At 42.1% G+C, this 24,058-nt stretch overlaps 2 protein-coding genes and 1 long non-coding RNA gene across 5 annotated transcripts; 2 read left to right on the plus strand and 1 right to left on the minus strand.

The window, feature by feature from the left end:
* Positions 1 to 1,374: 1,374 nt before the first annotated feature.
* pde6c (phosphodiesterase 6C, cGMP-specific, cone, alpha prime) lies at positions 1,375 to 11,628 on the plus strand. The gene is made up of 22 exons (XM_088283763.1): positions 1,375 to 1,894; positions 2,974 to 3,126; positions 3,213 to 3,302; positions 3,741 to 3,881; positions 3,987 to 4,061; positions 4,143 to 4,207; positions 4,609 to 4,675; positions 4,885 to 4,932; positions 5,262 to 5,411; positions 5,650 to 5,793; positions 5,870 to 5,935; positions 6,358 to 6,513; positions 6,622 to 6,729; positions 6,798 to 6,907; positions 6,983 to 7,070; positions 7,134 to 7,234; positions 8,154 to 8,261; positions 8,378 to 8,441; positions 9,061 to 9,135; positions 9,226 to 9,309; positions 9,694 to 9,847; positions 10,378 to 11,628. The coding sequence occupies exons 1-22, from the start codon at positions 1,427 to 1,429 to the stop codon at positions 10,419 to 10,421; spliced, it is 2,559 nt and encodes an 852-aa protein (XP_088139889.1). The 5' UTR covers positions 1,375 to 1,426; the 3' UTR covers positions 10,422 to 11,628.
* A 670-nt stretch (positions 11,629 to 12,298) lies between these two features.
* fra10ac1 (FRA10A associated CGG repeat 1) lies at positions 12,299 to 23,536 on the minus strand. Its single transcript, XM_088283779.1, has 14 exons — positions 23,408 to 23,536; positions 23,118 to 23,200; positions 22,937 to 23,029; positions 22,732 to 22,777; positions 22,577 to 22,653; positions 22,419 to 22,502; positions 22,231 to 22,315; positions 21,247 to 21,292; positions 14,302 to 14,415; positions 13,734 to 13,776; positions 13,525 to 13,658; positions 13,360 to 13,404; positions 12,782 to 12,860; positions 12,299 to 12,496 (listed from the first exon to the last, which is right to left on the minus strand). Exons 1-14 carry the CDS (start codon positions 23,423 to 23,425, stop codon positions 12,454 to 12,456), a joined length of 990 nt encoding a protein of 329 aa, XP_088139905.1. The 5' UTR covers positions 23,426 to 23,536; the 3' UTR covers positions 12,299 to 12,453.
* On the plus strand, positions 15,631 to 22,822 carry LOC148317634 (uncharacterized). 3 transcript variants are annotated; one of them, XR_015839997.1, is made up of 5 exons: positions 15,631 to 15,896; positions 16,187 to 16,248; positions 19,725 to 19,808; positions 22,509 to 22,616; positions 22,704 to 22,822. It is a non-coding gene; the product is annotated as an uncharacterized LOC148317634 (long non-coding RNA). The 3 variants fall into 3 exon arrangements; XR_015839996.1 differs by having other exon boundaries at positions 19,725 to 19,854; positions 22,701 to 22,816; XR_015839995.1 differs by having other exon boundaries at positions 15,634 to 15,896; positions 19,725 to 19,854.
* Positions 23,537 to 24,058: the final 522 nt, after the last annotated feature.

A 24,058-nucleotide genomic window follows, 5' to 3' on the forward strand; every position in this document is an offset into this window, starting at 1 on the left:
ATTTTTTTTATATATTTATGCCACTTTTTAAAATTTTTTTAATATATTTATGCCACTTTTTAAAAAAAAAAAATGTAATATATTTATGCCACTTTTTTTTTTTTTAATGGCAACGTCTATTGACTCGATGAAATTCAAATCGCTGTTTTTTTTGTGGATGACAGGCAAAAGTCCACAGCAGTCAATGACGAGGTAACGTCAACGAGGGTCACGAAATCAAAACCCCCCCGCCGCCTACTCCTCCCCTCCCTTCCTTTTAGTACTTTTGAAGTGTCGTTGACCAGATGAAAGCAAAATCAGTGACGATTTGGGATTGTTGGCTACAAAAAAAAAAAAAATTCTAAAAATAATCTCACGTTGACCGGTTAAAATTGTCGGATAAGTCATGCTCATCTTGTGCGGGCGCCCTCAAACCTCATCTGGCCCAAATTAATTAATCTAACTGGACTCTTGAATAAGAAGGGCAAGAGGGGGGGGGGGGGAAATAAAAATAACAAAAAGACATCTGCAGCCTGCATAACCCGAGGGCTCCGTGCCGATTTTCTGTCAGATGAATCGCGGCTGGAACGCGTCCAAAGACGAGAAGCTCCATTTCATAATCGCAAAAAAGTGAAGGATGATGTTACGCAATGCAATGTCTCAACTTGGCGGTAAATCCGACCAAGTGTCCTTGAGGGATATAACATGCTTTGCGTTGTAGAATGTTTTTTTTTTTTTTTTTTTTTTTAATCAATAGCTTATGTTACGATTGTCCTTTTTAGCGTATTTTCCAGACTACTTTTTTCCGAGATTTTGAACCGTTCGGCTAATATAACAGTGCGGCTTTTCTTTCACCACTAGGGGCGCTCTATAGTTCAGAAAATATGCCAAAAAAATCTTGATTTCTTTTTTCCTCTTTTTTTCTGTTAATGTGCCTTTATTTATATATATTTTATATTTATTTTTTATATTATATTTATTTATTTTATTTTTTTTCAATTGCTGCGGCAGTTTTCATCGCATTTCCCAGGTTTTTCTGCTCTTGTAAATGATTTCATTCCACATCGTGTGCCGGTTGTTAAAAGTTGAACATACAGACGCCGTTGTTCGCCGACGTGTCGCTGTCCTCCCTTTTGTGGACGCGTCACACCCGAACCGACTCTCCTTCTGGCCCGATATAAAATGATCAGTGGTGGGATTTGCTTGGGTTAAGGACGCTTAGCGCAGGGCTTTTAATGGCGTGACGTCACGTTAATTAGCGGCCTCTTTGATCCTTTCAGCCTCTAAGCCGCGGTGCGTCCCGGGACACTGTCAGTGATTCCCGCTCGGCGGCACCGCGGAGGAGGATGCACTCGCCCCTGTAGGATTTAATTTCCATTTTTTTTTTTTTTTTTTTTTGGGGGGGGGAAAGTGGGGGGACTGCTCTCACCGGTGAAAATTTGCAAGAATGGCAGATAAAGACAGCGTGGAGAAATATCTGGACAACAACCCGCAGTTTGCGAAAGAATATTTCGATAAGAAGGTGCGGGCGGAGGCCCTCACCGCCGCCTTCTCGGCGACCCTTCAGGTGAAGGACACGGCCTCCTTCAAGGATGTCAATTCGGTGCAGGAGGCCGCCATCATCTTCGATCTGGTGCAGGCCATGCAAAAGCAAGGCGTGGTGGAGGAGTCGCTGCACACGGTGCTGCAGCGGGTGGCGCTCATCCTGCAGGCCGACCGGGTCAGCTATTACCTTTGCAGGTCCCGCAACGGAATCCCCGAGCTGGCCACGTCGCTCTTCGACGTCACCCCGACGTCCAAATACGAGACCAACCTGGTGCACCCGCAGACCGAGATTGTGTTCCCGCTGGAGATGGGCATCGTGGGCTTTACCGCCTCCTCCAAAAAGCCGCAGAGTGTTCCGGATGTCTCCCAGGTGAGAAGTCGAAACGGGAAATATCGCGACGATGAAATTGAAAAAAACCGTGATGAATCGTGTCGTCTCATATCAAGCTGTAGTATTGATACATTTGGATCAAATGTCAAGCTCACATTGACAGTTTTTTTTTTAAATTATCGTATATTCCGATGATAAGCCGCTAATTTTTTTCCAAGATTTTAAACCATGCCGCTAATAGAAAGGTGCGGCTTTTCCGCAGATTTCTTTTCCACCAGTAGGGGCGCTCTTTAGTTCAGAAAATACGCTAAATTTTTTTCCAAGTTGCTGCCGTGTTAAAAGCCTCTGTTTTAACAATCTGTTTATATATATATTTATATATATATTTATTTGTTTATTTTATTATTAATTAATTTATTTATTTTATTATTAGTTTATTTTATTTTTTTTGATTTTATTATTAATTAATTTTTTAAAATTTATTTATTTATTTTTATTTTTGGGGGGGGAGTTGCTGCAGCTTGTATGTGGGTGCGCCTTATAGTCCGGAAAATATGTTAAATATTGCGCAATCGCTAGGCAAAATATCCCATCTCTTTTTCAATCATGCAGGTGTGCTAAATGTTATGTCCGCTGGCAGCCGACGTGTGTGTTTGTCTCGCTAATGCTCTAAAACGGCCTATAAAAAGGCAGCTCGGGTCCAAAAGCGGCCTCGCGCCGTTTAATTTATTTCGGCCCAAAAATATGGCAATTTGTCCGGAATTAAATACGAAAGCACGAGAGAGACGTTTTACTGCCGTCTGCTTCATACTTTGTTACTCAAAGGACGTTGTACAATCAGACGAGCGCTGATTTCTGCTAAAAAGTAATTAAAAGCCGCGATTAATTCCTGGCTCATCATTCCGCATTGTCTGTCATCAAGGTTGATTACTGACAAGGCAACTCATCTGCGTTTATTTATGAAAGCAAACGAGATGAGATGAATTTTGCCGGAGAATTGCAGAAAGCGCAAGTGCTCAATGTGAACGTGGCGGCGGGGCGAATTGCGCGACGTCCTTCATCAAACCACCCGCGAATCGAGTGGATGACTGATGTCCAATGTTCCGCTCTTCCCCCAGAATAAAAAGTTCTGCGACTTTGTGGACAAGCAGACGGGCTACAAGACCAAATGCTTGCTCACGTTCCCGCTCATGGCTGACAAAGAGTGCCTCGGGGTGGTCACGGCTCTCAACAAGATCGGAGCGCCTCACTTCACAGCCGAGGATGAAGCGGTACTGCAAAAATGAAACAAAAACAAAAATGAAAGATTTTGGCGGCTTTAATCCAACGGCGCCGATCCGTCCGATGTGCTCCTCAGCTCTTCCACAAGTACATGACCTTCGCTCACGTCATCGCCCTGCAGCATCACACCGCGTACATGTTCAACGTGGAGTCCAGGAGGAGTCAGGTAGACGACACGCAGAATGGCGTCGAGCTCGAAGGCCAAATAATCTGTTCAAGAATCTAAATTGTCATCGAGAAAAAATAAATAAATAAAAATAAATCTTTTTTTTTTTAACCAAATATAGGAGGCCACAATTTCAGAACCGTGTGGCAGATATGATGATGATTATTTATTCATTTATTTTTTTTATCTAAATTGAGTCCATAAAGCAGAATCATGAGTCAAGCAAACAAACAGAGCTGGGCACTTGACCCTTTTTTTTGACGGTCAGTCCCTCGCCCTCCGGGCGCGATCTCATTACCGGTCCGTTCTCGACCCTACGGCCTTATTCAAAAAAATTGTAGGCCCAAAACCTCGTATTCCGTGTATCTCCTAAAATGTGTTGGACACGCCCACTATTTTTTATTTATTTATTTATTTATTTTTGCTCCCAATGTCTAGTTGCTGCTCTGGTCCGCCAGTAAAGTTTTCGAAGAGTTGACGGACATTGAGAGGCAGTTCCACAAAGCTCTCTACACGGTGAGGATCTACCTGAACTGCGAACGATACTCGGTGGGCCTCCTGGACATGACCAAAGAGAAGGTTGGTCTTGATGAAACACACACACACACACACACACACACACACACACACACACGCGGCCGCATGGATGACAGCCGTCGATAACCCCCAACCCGATTTCTTTAGGAATTCTACGACGAATGGCCCGTGAAACTCGGAGACGTGGAACCTTATAAAGGCCCCAAAACGCCAGATGGAAGGGTACCAAAATTTGTATTTATTTATTTATTTATTTTTAATCCACACGATTTTATATTTTCTCCCACCCCCCCCCCAACGTAGGAGGTCATCTTTTACAAGATCATCGACTACCTCCTGGAGGGCAAGGAGGAAATTAAAGTCATCCCGTGAGTGGAATCAACCTCGCTTGGCGAAATTGCACACGCCGCGTGCGCACAATATAATCCATCAATTTAGCGCTGACCTCCCCCAAGGCCAAACAGCCCCCGAGGTGGATTAGCAAGCATTGGTGCTGAGTTGCAACATTAAATGATTTGTTGCATTATTCAGGCAGACATTTAACAAAAAAAACAACCCCAAAAAAATTTCAATGATTTCTTCTTTGGCTTTTGGAGGTAAAAAAAAGGTCGATTTATTCTTACCCTTAATATATTCCGCCAATAGGAAATAAATGAAAATGAATTCATCTCTACGAGGTTCCGTATTTTAATTTCACATTCAAGTGTAAAAAAAATATCCTTTTGACTCAAATCAAGTTTTGCTCTAAGTTGCTGTTTGTTTCTTTCAGGGGTCCTCCGGCAGATCATTGGGCGCTGGTTAGCGGACTTCCCACCTACGTGGCAGAGAATGGCTTTGTAGGTCCCGCCGGCTCCCACACACACACACACGCGTCAATTAACGACGATGTATAATTAAGTTGAAACTCGAGGGAGGGCTGAGTGGAGAAACTTTCCGAGCATTTAGTTGTTCCGTCCGTCGCTGGTATCGATAGATGAACAACGATGCATCATTTGTGGTGAATACAGTAAATATTTTTATTTATTTAATTATTTATTTTTTTCAGATTTGCAACATGATGAACGTGGCCGCAGACGACTACTTCACTTTTCAGGTGCGTATGAGGAAGTCATGGGCCACACTAGGAATCGATATCGGGCTTGCACCAGCCTTATTTTAAGGTATCGGGTACTCATGGAGGATGCCGATACCAGATGTCGATAATTGAGGCTTTTTTTTATTTTTTATTTTTTATTTTAAATCTGACATGGAGTAAGTCCTCCTCGGCAATAGTCGGCGAATCGTCATCTGTGTCAAAAAAATATATATATCAAAAGTATCGGCACTCGGTATCGGTGTACTTCAATATTACAAAAGAGTACTTTTCTGTTATGTTGCATCAACAACTTTTTTTCTCTAACATTCCTCAACATCCCCAACCAGAAAGAGGCGGTGGATGAGACGGGATTCGTCATCAAGAACGTGTTGTCGCTTCCCATCGTCAACAAGAAGGAGGAAATCGTGGGCATCGCCACGTTCTTCAACAGGAAGGACGCCAAACCCTTTGACGAATACGACGAGCAGATCACCGAGGTGGGTCGCTCGTTCCGCCTTTGTGTCTTTTTTCATTTTCCGTTTGAGAAATATGGAATTGAAAAGCTTCATTTGTCCCAATATGAGCAGGCGTTTTTGTACTCGTCGCTCCCTCACATCCTCTTCCTTCATCTTTGCTCTTTTCCTCTGCCGCAAGCCTGTTTTTATTTTATTTTTTCTCAAGTTTTCTTTTTCCTCATTTTTGACATCCCGCGCTTACCACACGATCGCTCGGCAGGCACTGACCCAGTTCCTCGGCTGGTCCGTGCTCAACTGCGACACCTACGACAGACTCAACCACATGGAGCACAGGAAAGACATCGCCCAGGAGATGCTCATGTACCAGACCAGGTGCACCGACGACGAGCTGCAGTCCATCCTGGTCGGTAGAACTTGCTCGCGCGCCATATCGTACTGTGATGACGACGCTGGCCTGATCGTGACCGTTTGATACCCAGAACACCAAAGAAAAGTTCAGCAGTGAGCCGGAGGACTGCGACCAGAAGGAGATGTACAAACTATTGGTAAGACGCAAACAGGCAGCTTACTGCTGATTGGCTGGTGAGAGGAACCAATCGGTGAGCGCTGTGGGCGGGACAATCTGCTTCTGCAGGCAGGGCCACGAGCATGCGAGAGAGAGAGAGAGAGAGAGAGATATGATGGATGGATGGATGGATGGATTGTTTAAAGCACAGGTGTCAAACTCGAGGCCCGGGGGCCAAATCTGGCCCACGAAGGGCAAATCATGCGCGTCAACTTTCTGTTTGGAGCACATTTTCTTCACTTTGAGATATGAGATGATTTGCTACCAATCCTCTCCTTTGAAAATAAATTGAAAAATTGTTGAACGAACAAGAGGGCGGGCATTGAGACCGCGCTTCAGTTTCCGCATGTTGAATGGCTAAACACTTCATTTACTGACTTTTCAACGTCGTGTTTCATGCAGAGAGCGACGTGCCCGACGGCCGACAACGTCAACGGCGAGAACTTGTACTCGTTCGCCTTCAGCGACTTCCCCGTTTCCGAGTTCGACCTCATCAAGGCCGGCATCCGCATGTTCTTCGAGCTCGGTGTCGTGGAGAAGTTCAAAGTTCCCGCAGAGGTGAGCGCAAGGCGCAATTGTGCTGTCGTTTTTGTGAATGACGCGACATCAAAGCGGAGATGGAAATCATCCGTCAAAGCCACCCCCTTTTTGTGTCGCCCGCCGCAGACGCTGACCCGCTGGATGTACACGGTGCGCAAGGGCTACCGCTCCATCACCTACCACAACTGGCGGCACGGCTTCAACGTGGGCCACACCATGTTCTGCCTGCTCCAGGTAGCCCACGCCGCCCACGCCGTTGTAGAACCGAACCCTTAATTCTTCAATTGTTCCTACCTTTGCAGACGGGAAAGCTGAGGAAGTACTACTCGGACCTGGACGCCTTCGCCATGGTGGCTGCCGCTTTCTGCCACGACATCGACCACAGAGGCACAAACAACCTCTACCAGACCAAGCAAGTGCAAACGTCTCGCCGTGTGTGTGTGTGGGGGTGTTTCTGATTGCTTTGTTTTTTTCCGCTCCCGTGCAGGAGCACATCTCCTCTGGCCAAACTTCACGGCTCGTCCATCATGGAGCGGCACCACTTGGAGTACAGCAAGACTCTCATGGGCGAGGAGGTGCGATACGTTTGGCCGCCGTTCCTTTTCCGACCTGACGCCTTTTGTTTTTGTCTTTTGCAGGCTTTGAACATCTTTTGCAACCTTCAGAAGCGCCAGTTTGAGACGGTGCAGCACTTGTTTGACGTCTGCATCATCGCGACCGATCTGGCACTTTACTTCAAGTGCGTTGGGGTATTTGTGAGAAGTCGTGGCTTGTCGCTAGGCAGAATTCGCGGGGCAGAATATTCCGAATTATGTTTTTTTGGGGGTTTATCCGTGCAATGGTTGGGCAATAATTATTCTTTCATTTTCCGAAAGAAAATGGGTTTGGTGTCCTTTTCCTTTTTTTTTTTTTGTATAATACTTTTTGAGCATTATTTTTTAATTTACATGTTGTAGTAATGTTAAATAAATAATATTAAATAACATTATTTTTATAAATATATTTATTAGTTTTTTTCCCACCCTCAAATATTTTTTGTAAAGTCGACCCCTGCACACGGTTTGGTACCTGCAGATTCGCATATTCACTGATGTATATATTTTTTATAATTATGTTTTAATATTTTGTGGGTTTTATTTAAATATTTTCTCCGTTTTTAATTCTTTCTTTTTCCTGGATTTTTTCGCCACTCCTCCATTTTTAAATGTAAAACATACGTTGAATGAATGAATTAATTTAAAAAATATATATAAATAATTTAAAAAAATAAGTATATATGTATATTTTTCTCTCCCCAGAGCTTTTCAATGGCCAGTTCATTTTTATGTTTAAAAATCCCTTACGAAGGGCTATTATTAAAATGTAATGAAGGATGTCAATTTTGATAATTTAATAATAATCATTTATAATATATAAATAAATATAAGAATTTTTTTTTCTGGCACATCAAACATTTGACGAGTCACTTGTTGCTAGGCAGAATACATGCGAAGCAAACTTTTGCACCGTTGCCCCATAAAGCAGAAAATAAGACAGCGGGGGGTGGCAGAAACACATCTGAATGAAATTACCACCGTATAAAAATTTTTTTTCTTTCCCAGACCGGAAATTGATCACAAAATCAGATCAATGAAACTTTGCATGTGTATGTCCCGCAGAAAACGAACCATGTTCCAAAACATTGTGAACGCCACCGAGCCAATGACGGATGATAAGGAGGCCACGGCGTTCATCTCCAACAACTCCACCAGAAAGGAGATCGTCATGTAAGGAACACACTTGTGTTTGTCACGCCACATGAATCATACAGACCGTGTACTGAATAGATTTTTTTTTATTTATTTATTTATTTTTTTTTGTGTTTCATTTCTCGGTGCTCTAGGGCCATGATGATGACCGGCTGTGACTTGTCAGCCATCACCAAACCGTGGGAAGTGCAGAGCAAGGTGAGTGGCCTCCGCAGCCTCCCATCACGAGTTGGTTTAAAATCGAAATGAAATGTTATCGTAAGGCTTGGAGGCAAGACGATGACGCGGCGTGCGCACGCAAGAACATGGAGCATAGATGAGATAAAATTGCGTTTCGATTTTGCCCTCGAAGGAAAAAAAAAAATCATCACACAGTGGCTGCACTATGTTGGACAAATTATGAGGACATTTCAACTACAGTAGAAATAAAAAAAAAAAAAGGATTTCCATCGGCGTAATTGCTCAGATTTTTTTCAATGTGTGGCGCGGTCTCTTGTTGCTAGGCAGATTTTGTGGGACTGTCGTATTTTATGGACTGCTGCCCCATGAGCTGAAAAAAGCACAGGGAAAAAATAAATAAATAAATAATAGTAATAATAATAATTAATTTGCCAACCAAAAGAAAATGAGAAAGGTTCATCTGGATTTCTTGGCGTCGTCAAGCTTATGCAGTCACTTGTTGCTAGGCAGGATTTCTCTGCTGCCCCACAAGGCAGAAAAATGTCTCCCAAAATTTTTTTTAAAAAAATGAAAATGTGCTTCCCTTGCAATAACATTTGGCAACGGATGTTTTTAAGACATTTGTGCGTGTTTCTAGGTGGCACTGATGGTCGCCGCGGAATTCTGGGAACAAGGAGATTTGGAGAGGACGGTTTTGGACCAACAACCAATTGTAGGTGTCCAATTCCCCCAACGACCCATTCCTCCTCTTTTAAATTTTTTTTTTTCCTCAACTAAAAATCGCTCTTTGTGCTCTTTCCAGCCCATGATGGACAGGAACTGCGCCGAGCAGCTACCCAAGATGCAATGCGGCTTCATTGACTTTGTGTGCTCGTTTGTGTACAAGGTAATGAGTTCATTAGCAGCGTGGGTTCCGTGTTGCGATAGACGGCAGAAAAGCGATTTGCACAATAAGTTGGTGTGGGGAGGCTCATCACTGCCACGCAATTTGGAATTTAAACACACCAACAAGTCAATGTCATTTTTCTTTTTCTTTTTTCTTTTTTTTGGACCTTTGGGTTCATGTCAATAAACTAGAAATCACAAAAATGCTAATTGAAAAAAATAATTAATTAAAAAAATAATAATAAAAATCGTGAGTCTTAATATTGCAACTTGTATTTTTTTTTTTTTAATTGCTTGTAATTTTTGGGGCTATAATGTAAAAAAAATAATAACCGTCGGTCCACTCAATTTGATCTCAAAGTGATTTCTCCATCCGTGTTGTCAGGAGTTTTCCCGCTTCCACAAGGAGATCACGCCCATGTTTGACGGCCTCAACAATAATCGCTCCCACTGGAACGAGCAGGCCGAGGTGTACAACGCCAAGATGAAGGCCATCGAGGACGAGAAGAAGAAACTGGAGGAGGAGGAAGCCCGGAGAGGTAGCGGCCTCTTGGCATTATATTACGAGACACAAAAAAAAATTCTGCGGAATTTACACAGAAATATGAAGTCATCATAATGATTGGAAAATTAATGATAAAATAAAAAAGAAAATAAAAAAACATTATTTATGAGCTAACACTTTAATAAAAATTACAATTAAATGAGCTTTAAGTCACACAATAAAAAAAAAATGCAATATAACAAGGAAAACCTTTTTTTAGAAGAATAAAATAAAAAAAATATATATTTTAGCTTTCTGATAATACTTAAAGATTGTAGCATAAAAGACCTTTTTCAGAGCCGACTTCATTTCTGTTGGAAATTTGCATGCAGCATAACAGCTAAATGCTGCTTCACCGTCTTTGCGTTGAAACTTGTTTTCCACTAATTGACCCAAGAATGCAGAATTTAGAGCCCTGTTAGCGTATCAAATATATTGCGACATATTGCGTCGTCATTTTTGAACAATGTTATAAAAAAGGGATTCAAAACTTTTGTTGATTTTTCTTCCTTGTTTGTTACCTAGCTGGTGGCGGTGACGGGAAGTCAAAAACGTGCACAATCTGCTAAATTCTTCATCGCAACACTCGGATACGGACTACAGCTGGACTGGTTCAGCCTTCTGATTGGAGCTATACAAGTAGTTCTTCCTGGTTAGTTGTTTTTTTTTTTTAGTCTCACCTAGTTCAACCTGGATTAGCATCCCAAGGAGGCGAGAATCCGAAAAGGATGATGAACGATGGCAGAACTTTAAGGACAAGTTGGACCATGGAATATTTTTTTTCTCTCCTTCTTCGGACGGCATCCTTGCTAGCCAATTAGCATGTTATGTAGTTGCACCGGTGGATGGATGCGCATCCACACCTTCACGTTTTTGGGGAATTAATACGTAGGAAAACAAATGCGCCCGCTGAGGGGACGCGAAATGTTGTACATCAGATTTTAAACAACCCACTTTTAACATGCAACGATGATGGTACAAACACAAATAGGCCAAAATAACATTAACTTAATGTACATTCATTAATAAATTTGAGATATCACGTTGTTTCCAACAGGTTATTTATCGCGATCAAAATGTTGTGATGATCTATTCCCACTTTCAGTAGATTAAGAAGAACTAATATATATATATATATATATATATATATATATATATATATATATTAAAAAATAATAATATATATATATATAAATAAATGTAAATATATATATATATATATATAAATAAATAACTGAGGCATGAAATGGATTTGAGCGAAAATCACTTTTTGCATCCACTGTATAAGAAAAAAAAAAAAGAATAGCGTGAATCCCATAGGGGGTCTTATTGCGTGACTAGCCGAGCCTTATCAATATGTCGTGTTGATAATGTGATACACGTAACGTGTTATTGATCAGGTCCAAGTCCGGCTTTCAGTGGGGCAATGCCTGCCTGGCTGCCGGAACTGGGTCGCCCTGCATTTTTTTTCTCTCCAAATCCTCCTCCTCTTCCTCTTCTTACACAATGTTTTCACTTGTAATCAATCAAACGTCCCTAATCCAATCAGGGGAGCTTTACACCTACCTGGAAACACTTCCCTCTGCTTCTTGAGGAATCAAAGAAGCATGCACCCAAAAAAAAAAAAAAAATGACATAACTCCTCATCATCTTCACGTCCTCCTCCTATCAGACGTTAGGAATGGTTCCTCTTTCACATTTGAAATTTGAAATGACCTTACTTACTTTATGTATGTATGTTATGAGATTTAACGGCAAATAAAACAGCTGCATGGAGTTGGAGGTGTCACTTCATCACACATCAAGGTTGGACAAAGAATGAGGCAACCCCCCCAACCGTCCCCTCCTCCCCACTCCCCACTCCCCTCTCGACCCCACCCATCGGGGCTTAGCAGAAACAAGCGTTCCGTCTTAGGTCGCATATCGTGCGGGGATCTTAGAGGCTCCAAAGCTGGATGAGCCTGGCAGGAAAGAGGATCAGCGGATTGCTTCTGATCCCCCCGTCGCCCGATTCGACACTGTGTGGCCGTGTTCGACATCCCGTAAAGCAACACTTGTTGTTGTTCTGAGATCTGGTGACAAATGTCCCGTTCTGAAAATAGTCAAATAACGTGCAGTAATGTGCAAAAAAGGCCACCAGCGGTTTTCTTGCTGAGAACCATTTGGCTAGATAAATTTAAATTAAACTGAAATTAGCACAAATCCATTAAATCAACTCGTGCAAACATAATTCCATTTTTTGACGTGAATATTCCAGCAGCACGCTTGAAAAATGTAACAATTACGTGAAAGAACATTCTGGGAAAAGTCTTGGAAGACAAAAAAAAAAAAAAAAGTGGGCTAAGAATTGATCCCTGTGGAACTCCGATACAACTGTTTAAGGTCATTGTTTAGAAAGTAACCATAAAAATAAATAAATAAATAGAAATTTGGCACGCTCACACAGTTCCCCATTTCACAATCGCTTTAATGTACAACGATGGAAGTGACAAGCTTGAAAATGGCGATGACGTTGAAACGGCTTTATTTCGGCGCCAGTCAAAAACACACACAAAAAAAAGAAAATACTTGAATCTCGGCGGAGGCGAGCCGCGTTGGCGTTTAGAGGAACAAGTCTTCAAAGTAGTCATCAAACTCTTCTTCCCTGAGGGGCACAGAATACATCAAAATGCACGTTCTGAAGTATTTTGTTTGCAATCTAAGGCACTTCTCACAAAGAGTGCTTTACTGACTAAAATACAGTTACAAACAGTTAATATAAGAAAAAAAAATCGAACAATTAATAATCAGTCAAGAGAAGGTCAAGAAGGTATTAAAGCTTTTCCGTCATTGAAGGTGGTCCCGTTACACGCTATGCACGCTACACCTCGTGTGATGGCATTACAGCGCCTTAGCAGGGGTCGTTTTAACGCCAACACGAACGCCTCACCTTGACTTTTCCTCCACTGCTGGGGCGGGTCCTCGCCAGTGGTCCGACTCCGACTCACGCTCGGGCTCTGCTTCGGAGTCTGCAAAGTTTATTGGAAGGAAGGCATCTATTTGAGAGGAGGCGATTGTTTGGTTGGTCGACTGAAAATTGTTCATTACCGTTGACGGCAAAATACGTCAAAGATTTTTTATTTTTTTTACTTGACTGGTGAGTTAATTGAGGTTGGATGGGAGCCACTATTTGAAGAAATACAGAAAAAGTCAATCTAAATTTGTCCAAATGATTCTATAAGTGTTGACCAGAAATATATGTGAGTAAAGGCCATAATTTGAGGCCACCAAAAAAAAAACAAACAGGAGTATCTAAACATATGAAAGTGGAGCGAGACAGCTGAGAAAAAGCAGTCATGGCCGCGGGCTAACGGCTGGTGTTTTCCAGAAGGGGTTGTTTGCAGGCTGTTTTCACTCCAAACATTTTGGAGGAGTGTGCCTGGAGGCCCTCGAGTGGAGCGTATCATACAACCGTCTGTCTTAGAAGATGACAAATGCCTGCGTGTATGTGCTCGGGAGTGCGTTTACCTTTGCCCTGCAACTCCTCCGAGCTGCTGGAGGAAGTTGATCGATCTGCGAGGAGACAGAAGAACGTCTCAATCAGCAGGGAGTCTGCTTTGGAATAGCAGACACCACCAAAAAAAAGTGCAAAATGTGGAATTTTTTTTTTTTTTAGGGGAAATTTGTTGTTACCCTTGTGCCTCCGGTGTTTGTGCTTCTTGGAGCATGATGATGAACTCTTCTTTGTCTTTTTCCTCTTCCGGGAAGGCTCCTGGTTTTCTTCTTGTACCTTCCTTAACGTCTTTTTGGCTTTGACCTCTTTGCGTCTAGAAAGGGAAAAATACGGTGACTGAAAATGTCACTTGGAGAATTATTAAGAATTTCTCAAAGGTGGCGGTTACTCGTGGTGGTAGTTGAGTTTGTAGGAACATTCCGGGCAAAGTCCTGGAAGATAGAAAAGACAATCAAACAACAGTGGGCACAGAAACGCGCCCTGTGGAACTCCTATTTCACGTTTTAAATCTTATAATATTACAAAAGGGAAAAAAAAAAAAGCATTTTCTGAGGAAAAACATTCTTCAAGAGTCTGAACAGAACATTTGTAAATGTTCCCAATCACAAATCGAGCTCACAATTCATGTTGTGAGGTTGTTTTTGTTGAATTAACATTCGGGTTTTGGCCAATGTTGACAAATGAGCTTGTCAAAAGATTGTCAGAGAGCTCGTCATTTGTTGCGCGACTGTGGTGGCTGGAACTGGTGGGTCGTCCAATTACGGTAATTATTCTAACAGGATTTTCTGCCGTATCATACCTGAAGGAGGATTATTATGAGCTGGCTCTTGGAAAAGAACCCCAGGAGACAGCAACTCACACCCTCACACACACACAAATCCGCACACGCAGCCTCATCGACACATTTTTTTTTTTTTAATTTTTGATATATAATGATGTTGAGCGACTAAACTTACGCAATTTGACCAACGCATTCCTCTTCTCGCCCTGTTCCACGTAGGCAAAGTTCACCTCCCAGCTTTTCAGGCCTTCGTTCTTCTCGCAGCGTTTATTCCCACATTGAAACTGACCTAAAAGAAGACAACACAGGCCAGAAAACGACATTTCCCGTAGGTGCTAGTAGCCTACTTATAAGATTAGAAAACATGAAAGTGTAAATTCAAATAACGGCAGAAATTAGTAGAGATATTTCAATTTTCTTTATTTTTCTCAAGCTGCTGCAACTCCCCCAAACTTATATTGAGGGGCTCGTCCCAGTCTCGGAAAATCACATCGTGAAGCCATTAATTAAATGTTGAATTAAGCAGGAGTTCCACAGGGCTCATTTCTTTGCCCAATTCCCTTGTTTGTCTTTTTGCCTCCCAGGACTTTTGATTTTTGCATTTTTTTTTTTAGACATTCATTCAAAAAGTTCACTTCCCTTGTCATTTCAATATTAAAAAGACGACGCGAACACCAGGGAGTCATAATACATTTTCAATTTTGTGTATTTTTTTTTCCTTCTGTAAAGGTTAGCTGAGAAATGGAGCTATTACAGTTTTCCAAGCGAAGTCCATTGCCTGCAGCTCTTCATGACTGCCATCCATCCCTCTCCATCCAAGACCCACCCTCGTCACCCCCCCCCCCCTCCTCCTCCTCCTCCTCCCCACTGAACGCGCTCTCATTGCCCTTTCTTATCCTCGCCTCATCATCATCATCATCCCCTCAGGACTCCCTCCAGCCGCCGCCCGGCCCTCCCGTGATCCTTAGACGAGCTTAAGGCGGCACTGATCAGCTCGGGGTTCCTCCAGATTGCAACAGCGGGGGCGAGTGCGTCACACAGGTCCCAACTTGGCATGAGGGCTAACGATGCTTCTGACCCCGAGACAGCAGGAGGGCAACGGACACCGATGACGGCGTCGGGCCACGGGACAGACTTTCTCCTCACATGCCGGATTGGATTTAAGAGCTATGATGTCAGCAATGGAAGAAAAGCCCTGCAGGCTCTGGTGCTTTATTGTGATGACACTAAATTACATTTGTCTTACAGTTACACACCACAATGAAGAAACTTTAATTCATATTTATTTTTGTTTTGATGATATTGATTTTATAAATCAGGTTACTTCTATATTTGTATACTGTAGAATTTTTACAATATTTTTTATTTAATTCAATTTATATTTGTATTTATTTTCACTGTACACTGCATGTCAAGCAGAATTTTTTTTTTCAACAGATTAAATGTAAGGATGAACTTTTTAGAAAAATAATTTAACTGCGCCACGTCGACTATATTGCTTAAATATATTTTTTATACATTATTTACATTGTTGCCTTTTCTTGAAATCAAGTCGCGTGCACACTCCGGTGCGCGTTCATGACGTCACGTGTCGTCGATGTCCGGTAAGGAGCAGTTGCCAGTAGGCGATTTTTTTTTCCGACTGAATCAAAAGTGCTATTTTTTTGCCCACATTTGTGACGTGGCTGATATTCGTTCAACTCCGAGGCGCCTCTACCCCACACTTGCGTCATTTCTATTTGCCGGGCTACTCGAGAAAAGAAGCAATTGGTGAGTCCATTCAATTGCGTGTATTAGCATGCTAACCGCTAGCTACATGTATGAAAAACAATGGGACTCAATATTTGTCCTGATTTGGTTTTATTTATGTTTACATGATGTTACACCGGTGTTTTTTTTTTTTTAATCTTCTGATATTGTCTGTTTATGCTGTTGCTTATTTGGTTGTTTGAATTATCATCTAACAGTGACCAGCTAGTTGGCACTTGACAAATGTGTTTATTAAATATTATTTCTATAATAAATGATTATATATTTATAATTGGTCCTCTTTCATCCAGGCCAGGTGATTCCTATTCATTGAATAACTTCGACCCACCTAAGGATTTCGCCTGAAGAACCTGTAAGCTGCTGCAATTCTCCTCCAGTACAGTAGGAGGCGCTGTGGCCTATTCTCCCTTTCAACATTCCATCAAACGCACTTAACACTGATTATATTTTGAATATCTTTCGCCATATTGACATATTTGCATGGCTAATTGTGAACCCCGCCTTTGGGCCACTTTCATTCAGCGGGATCTGGGATTTTATTTGTTTGTATTTCCTTATTAATTATTATAGCAAACAGGTGTCACATTATTTTGCTTAACACTGACTTGAAGCTTTTTAAGTGTTCACTGCAACCGTCTTACGTACATGTGCAATGTAAACAAGTCTTTTTTTTTTTTTTTAAACATGCTTCACTCAGCATTATTTATTTATTTTTAATTATATTGGCAACCCGAAAGAGATCCCAGTTTGAGAACCACTGACGTAAATAAATATTTGACCGCATGACGACACATTTTTGGTCATCAGTACAAGGCCTGGAGTTGTTGTCATGGCTCCTCACAGTGTGAGTGACCCTCACGTGCTTCAGGGGGCAAAAGTGTTGGCACCGACTTGGCTGAGTAAACCCGTTAAGTGAGGAAACTCCTGTCCCTCTTACGTCAATGGCTCCTAATTCCTGCCGGTCGGCGGGTGCAGATCAAGGCGGACGCGCAGAGAGGCAGATGGCCGCGTGATTAACAATCAACCGGGTGACGTGGTGAGGCTGTGACCCAAGCGAGCGGTGTGGACGCTCTTTGGCGTTTGGCGTGATTGACAGCGCGGAGGTCGTTAACGGGTGGGAGAAGCTCGTTATCGCATGTCTGGAGGACTTTAGCATGAGATGTCAAACAAAGAGTCAGATGAAGGAGCACTTTGCTAAGTTTTGCAAGTGTGATGTTATTCCAAAACTCAACATTGTGGTCTACTTGTAACCTGAAATAACATTTAAAGACAGCTTCAAAAATTGTTGAAAAGTTATTTTAATTCATCTCGTTTTCTTTTATTCTCAAGCGGTTTGCAGCCCGAGCAATGTCGTTATGTGTTGACATTGAAAAAAAATGTTGGCATTGTAGGGTGGAAAAAAAAAATCCAAAGAAAAGGATTCCACTGAAATGCAGACACTGCATTAATACTTTTGTTCGAATACTTTTATTTGGAGATGTAGCCTTAAACTGTTTCGCCGTTCCAGTTTTCCTTTGTTGGCCTCAAACAAAACGTCTTCCCTTTGAATAGTTCACTGGCCTGTTCACATTAGAGTGCCTCGTCGCTCAAAAGTGCAAGCACATCATTGAGAATAGATGTCAGAGTTTTGTGCTCCTATGCGTAACATTTAGTTACATACGGTTAAAATAGTACTTTAATTTCGATGCTATCGTATAGCTCACCTAAAAATACAGGGCGTACATTAAAAGTCCCGGAAGACAAAAAGGTAAACAACAGAGAAGTGGGCAAAGAAATGAGCCCGGTGGGACTCCCAATTTTTAGTCTGTAGTTATTTATCATTTATTAATTAGGATACACTTTGAATATCAAATTTATAAAATTGCTGATGTCAGCAAGCATTGCTTTGAAATTTTACGGGAAACCGAAGCTAAATTCAAAGCCCAGTGGCTAATTTCTCCCCCCCCCCCCCCAATTGTGAATCAAAGAGCACAATTACACCTTCAATCATCTCTCCAAGCATCCGGCTCATTATCGCGAGCCTGTCGACAGCTGGCGTATTCAAACCGAATAACGCCGATTGGCTTTTTGTGTGTCCGTTGTCGCTTTTGGTCTGGCGACAATGAAGCCAATAAAAAAAAAAGGGTGGGCTGCCAGGACCTCCTTCGCTTGCTAATGAGCATTTTTACATCTGGTGCGGTCTGCGCCTCTCTTTCTTTCCAGAGGTCTTCTTTTACCGGTTGCCAGGCAACCTCATAAGGAGACGATCCAGCAAAAAATAAAAGGGCCGCATTTCACGAATGGACATCTCGCGAGCTGTTTAAACAAGTCCAGTCATTAACGGTGCCGTCTTTCGGTTGCTAACCCCCTCCCCGGTAATCGTCGCGGCGTGACGCGACCATATTCACAGTCGCGCAATTTAAAATAAGAGGTTAAGCCTTTGACAGGAAGGCCGGCCAGACTGCCGAGCAGAGGTGCAACACTGTGGCTCTGTTTTGTAACATTTATTTACTCCGCTGAGAGCAGCTGACAGAGTGGACCAAAGGTCGTTTGATGCAACTGCAGCCAACAAATAGAGGAGGAATATTACCGTGAGGGTGGACCACAAATCTTTGGATTCGTTATAATCAGACGAAGTAAAAGTTGCTGATCCGTCTCCTCAAAACTAAAGCTAAACTAAAACCTTGACGCGGCCCACAAAAGCAAACTGAGGCGATGATTGCGATGAAGAATTGCTGCAAAAGGGCCGTAATTGGCGAATGCTTAGAGAGCAGTTCTTCACCTAAAAGTACACGCTGGTTCCTCTCCAGAGCTGATTTATTATTCGAGCACCAGAACCCAGCAGGATCTCCTTTTCAATACATAATACAGATCCAGTGTGCGGCTCGTTGAGAGAAATCGGCCAAAAGACTCCAGGCTGAGTTTAAAATGAGCATACGGTTTCGGTCCTTGCACTTTTTTGCCCCTTAACGAGGGGGGATCGACAGGATTAAAAGTCAAGGTCAAGCGTAGCGCTGTGATTAAAAGCGGTGAACGTGGAAGATTCTCCGCGGGCCCGAGGCGGCGATTTTTGGATTTGGCTGAGACGTTAACCAGGTGCTCAGACGAGAAATGGCAACGTGACAGCAAAGCGTCTTTATTCGTGACCGGCAAATTTGAGTTGATTTTTGCCGAGCGTAAAAATGTACAGTACACCTGTCAGCTGTCACCATTTTATTTATTTATTTTTTTTTTAGTTCTAGTAGGCTTTCCCTGACACTGTATTGTTATCTGGCGGGCTCCTGAATGAATATGAATGAAACAATTGGTCTTGGTCATACCGCAAAAAAAACGGAGTGTGTAAATCTGCTATTGTACGACATCGTCAAGAAAAAAAATCAGCGCTGGAAATGGGCGACTTGCGCGGTCATCACGCCGCTGTTTACTGATATTTTCAGACAAGCAGCGCAAAAACAACAACAAGCACTTCTAGCTGTTCCACGGCAACACGAAACCCCGAGTAGAAAAAGTCCTTTTCTGTCAAAACACGTCCTGCGTAATCGCCTCGTTTCTAACATCGCTTGACTTGTTGCGTTTTTTTTTTACTGCACTCCAATGTCAATTGTGTTAACACAGCAATGTGTTTTCATTTCAATTATTCAAGTTGTATCCTTGGCACACAGTGCATTTCATTTTGCTGGAGATTGGAAAAGGCGAGGAGCTCATCTAGCCAGTTAACAAAACATACAGGATAGAATTATTTATTTATTAATTTATTTATTTTTTTTAAAACACTTTTCTGTGTGGGTCGCACTTTTTTCTCATGAGCCACGAATGAGTGAAATCAAATCTTTTTTTCTCCTGAAACAGACTAAGCAACGCCAAGGTGAGGATGCTACGGGATATCGTGACTCCTCTTCATCTCATAAACACGCCGCGACCCTCACGACAAAGGTCGGCGCTCCCGCTAAGCCCCGCCAAGAGAGCCATCATCGTAAAAGTAAGCGTGAGAGCAACTTTTCTTTTGGAGTGGCGACTAATCAATGAATCATCATACTGCGTAGAAGCTGAGCTCAAGGCAAGCACCTTTCACTCGCAAACGCCGCGCAGCGCTCATCATTTGATTCGTATTGATTTCGCTGCAGGGTGTCAACGCTTATAAAAAGCGCTCCCGGTGGAAATAGTGCAAGGGAAGACGCGACCCGCTCAGGTCGGGTCTAATCCCGCTCGCTTCCTGTCGAGTTTTTTTGCCGCTGGAGGTTGAAATGTGACCGGGCGGGATTACACAGACTTAATCTGGAACAATATATTGGTTTAGTCAGCTATCTCAGACACGAAGCGCTCGTGTGCGTGTGTGCGCCGAGGTTGTGTTGATGTCAACACTATGCAAATGAGGGAAAACGTCGCGGGTAAATATTAAGTGCTTGCCAGCGAGGAAGTGAGAAGACCGAGTGTTGTTCAATTTCTCAAACGATCGTCAGAGTTTCGGTGGGGAACCAAACGGATGAACTGGAGAGGCCCGCATGGTGAAAAAGGGGTTACGAGCGGAATAAAATAAAAGGTTTATTATTTGAAAAGCTTTGACAAGAAAAGGTCAGAGATCTGAAAGGCTTTTTTTGACGGAGGCCAAAAGTGCTGTGACACATCTTGGGCCGGAGTGGCAAGTGTGCAAACGAGCTGCAGGCTGCTCTCCACCAGCTCGTCTCTGTCACCATCTAGTGGCGACAGTTGGAAACTGCACTGGCATTTTTTGGGGATTATGTAGATTTTTGCGTATTGGTTGACTTGTTTTGGGGTTAGGGCTAGCTATAAATTGGATTTTAAAGAGATGTGATTCTTACATTATGGGATTCTACAAGAAGCACTGCTCACTCTCAATTTTTTTTTTTTTTAAACAATGTCAAACCATTGACTTGCCTGAGGTACAATTTTTTTTAATTTTTTCTCTATTTCTCTGGCACTATTTTAAATGTGGTCAATTATTTTGAGGTGGCGTTGTGTGTGAAAAGTTTGAAAACCACTTAAATAGAGCAGTGCTTCTCAACTTTTATCACCTTGGGAACTGCATTTCCCCACTGCTACAAAATGGCGACCTACTTTTAAAGAAGTTAGGAACAAAGTTTAAAAGTAGCCTCGGAAACATGTGAATCGTTTATTATGGATTTTAACATCGCTACAGTATGCTTTTTTTTTTTTTTTTGTGGGGATCTTTACAATCACGAGATGCCCTTTGACATACGACCAACAACCTCTGTGTGCAAAAAATGTGAATAAATGGCTAGTTAACTTCATCAATGTTAAAAATTAAGTCACACATGAGCAGAAAGCACCAAATGATAGCAGCACTATTAATAATGATCTTATTTCAAGTTGACAACCGAACTTTGCCTACCTTTGCCCGAGACGACCTCGCTTTCCGTCCGCCAGCGGAATCCAAACTATTGAAAGGGAAATGGAAAGAATCCCAATGAGTCACTTCATGTGTTGCTTTTCAAAGCACCGCTTCCAAAGTAACGGCGGAGATAACTGGAAGGGCATTTTGTCGAGTGCAGACTTCTGCCAAGGCTAGTGTGAAAATAAAAAGCCATCTTTTTTTTTTTTTGTCATAATAAATGGATCCGACCCAAACTTTAATAGCTTCTATCCTCGGCTCACGCTCCGCCGAGCCCGTCCTCACCGGGGATACGACCCGATACGCGAAAAGGACGCAGGCAGTCGGAACGTCATAGAATGTATTAATGTTCAAGTAGGAGTCGTGTCACCCAGCCGCGGTGACAAAATCCAACATTTAATCAGATGACGACATTTTGCGCGAGCGAGCGGTGTGCATGGGGGAAAGGTGAGACGGGAATATAATGAATCAACCCTGACTTTCACTTCCCATTCCCATTTGCAACTCGAATAAAGAATTCTGCGCATTGGAAGGCTTTTGTGTGAAACTTTAAAAGCGGCACTTTATTTAATGTGAGTTTGACACAACAGAAAACCATTTGCCGTGTTTTCTCCATTCACCTTCAGTTCTTGTTGCCGTGACAACTGGGCAATGATGTTACTCTCATGGAGTTGATTTTGTTATTTACGTCATTATGGAGTTGAAATGGTGACATATCCTTTATTTGTTTCAAATGCTATTTATTTTTTATATCTTGAATAATAATGTGTGTATATTTTTAAGACAGAAATAGAGATGCTTTTTACCAGTTTGGTCGCATACTAATTGTGGTAAACAAAAGAATCACTAAATTACATATTTTGATTGAATCAGGATTCAAATACTCTTTTTCATGTAAATAGAATAATTTGTCTCCGTGTGTCTAAGTTTCGTGCCGGGGAAACGACAAAATCAATGCATCATCCTTTTATCGACCGTGCCCACCTTGTTTTCCTGATATCGACTGAGATCAGCTATGCAATACTCCTTAAACAGCTTGTCGTAATACTTCTTCGCCAGTTCTTTCTCCCTTGGATGCAAAAAATAATAAAAAAATACCAGAGGCAAGTTAGAAAAAAAAAAAAGAACACAATACAAAAGAATCTACAAAAAGGTTGACTGTGAGGCGTTACCACGTCATGTCATCTTCATCCTCGTCCCGCCAGAGGAAGCGATGATTCTCACGTAGGACATCAGAGTCTCTTTTGTCGTTTGCTCTGCAGGGAAGAGAATGTTTCACAGAGGGTCGACGAATAACCGGCCTGTTTTAACCGAACACAAAGTTACGTACGCGGAGCGTTTGAAGTCAGCCATATGTCCTCCGTAGTAAAGTATGTAGTCGCCGACAAATTTCTTATGGCGCTCAAACTGGTGTCAGCAGCTTAAGGACGTTAATATGGACATTTATTTTGGAGAAGATAAGGGTCAATTCAACACAGAGGATACTGCAGTCAGTGATATCAAGTGGGCTCTTCTATTTCTGGCTTCCTCTCTGAAAAAAAAAAAAGGCAAGAGATCAACAACACATCTTGAACAGGTGCGGAGACCACTGTTAAAGTCACTGATGACTTCAAAATGTAATTTTTACATCAAGCATATTGTTCAAAAATGTTTTGTGATGCATAATCTCAGATTGTTTTTTGCAGCATACCTGTCCACTTCACTGGAGTGAAAATTGCGGTGTGCCACCTGAGAGTTTCGAGCTTTCTGGAATGGCTTCTGTAAAATTTCCTCTTCATGTTTCCTGCCATTGGAGAAATATATTTATTGAATCCACATCTTCCTGAATGTGCTGAGGGCAGGCGACTGACTGTTACAGGCTCGCGTTTTACCTTTTAAGTCTGCTCTCCGAGGTCTCTCCTAGTCGCTCGTCGTCACTGAAATCGGAGTCGTAGTTGGCGCCACCTCCGTGCACCTTTCGACACACAACAACGTTCGTGTTGGTATTATTTTTCGCTATACTGCACAAGGAATTGCTTCACGGGGCATCGCGATATGCTAAAGAAGGTAAATAGATACGCAGCGACAATCGCCTCGCGTCAATACAATGTCGATTCTTAATGAAACTAAAGGCATCATTGCATTTGAAAAAAAAAGAAATTATAGTCAGATCAATACATACTTTGACGAGATTATCCATGGTTCGTGAATTCGCATTGAAAAGGCTACTTGAGAATGTTTACAAACGGGCGTCGCCTGGTAATGACGTATGATGTATGCGAACGCGCAAACCGATGACGTCACCTCCCCCGAACGAGAACGAAAGATTTGAAAATCACGGCATCGTATAAATAACTGCAAAACGACCATTAATGTTGGATTATGACACTTTTTTGCGTTAAATACTTGATTATATGTACATATAATTAAGCAAATCATACATTAAATCATTTTTCGTCGAATGGCGACCTTTCGATTGCAATTTGCTTCGTAAGTGATTGCCTTGCATTTACATTAATGTTCTCTTTTTCCATGCGAAGTTGTATGGAAAAATGAATATTTTAAAATTAAACTGAAACGCGTTATTTAAGTCAAACGGGAAATGAACGGCACATTTAACTCGAGGATTCAGTGCACAAAAGCGATACATGCATAGTCGTTCAAATTCTGAGTTGGAATATAAAGAGGCTATTGTGAGTGAAAAGTTTCAAGTCATCCGTTTTAAAGGTGGTGAAGAAACAAGGCTTGTGTTTTGTGCTATTTTTTTCTTCCACCCGCAAGGAACAAAGGGGCCAATGTGGGACATGCATGTACACAACAAGAAATATTTCAT

This window comes from Idiotropiscis lumnitzeri, chromosome 20 (genome assembly GCF_059441095.1).
Source record: "Idiotropiscis lumnitzeri isolate Australia: NSW breed Sydney's pygmy pipehorse chromosome 20, RoL_Ilum_1.0, whole genome shotgun sequence".
In the NCBI taxonomy this organism is placed as follows: domain Eukaryota; kingdom Metazoa; phylum Chordata; class Actinopteri; order Syngnathiformes; family Syngnathidae; genus Idiotropiscis; species Idiotropiscis lumnitzeri.

Excerpts from the sequence above, each read along its gene's own strand:
- pde6c (XM_088283763.1), top strand. The coding sequence starts at position 1,427 with ATGGCAGATAAAGACAGCGTGGAGAAATATCTGGACAACAACCCGCAG. Across the intron at positions 5,936-6,357 it reads AGGAGATGTACAAACTATTG|AGAGCGACGTGCCCGACGGC; the intron begins GTAAGACGCAAA and ends TGTTTCATGCAG. Across the intron at positions 7,235-8,153 it reads GATCTGGCACTTTACTTCAA|AAAACGAACCATGTTCCAAA; the intron begins GTGCGTTGGGGT and ends TATGTCCCGCAG.
- fra10ac1 (XM_088283779.1), bottom strand. Across the intron at positions 22,778-22,936 it reads CACTCCAGTGAAGTGGACAG|AGAGGAAGCCAGAAATAGAA; the intron begins GTATGCTGCAAA and ends TTTTTTTTTCAG. Across the intron at positions 22,316-22,418 it reads GATGAAGATGACATGACGTG|GGAGAAAGAACTGGCGAAGA; the intron begins GTAACGCCTCAC and ends TTTGCATCCAAG.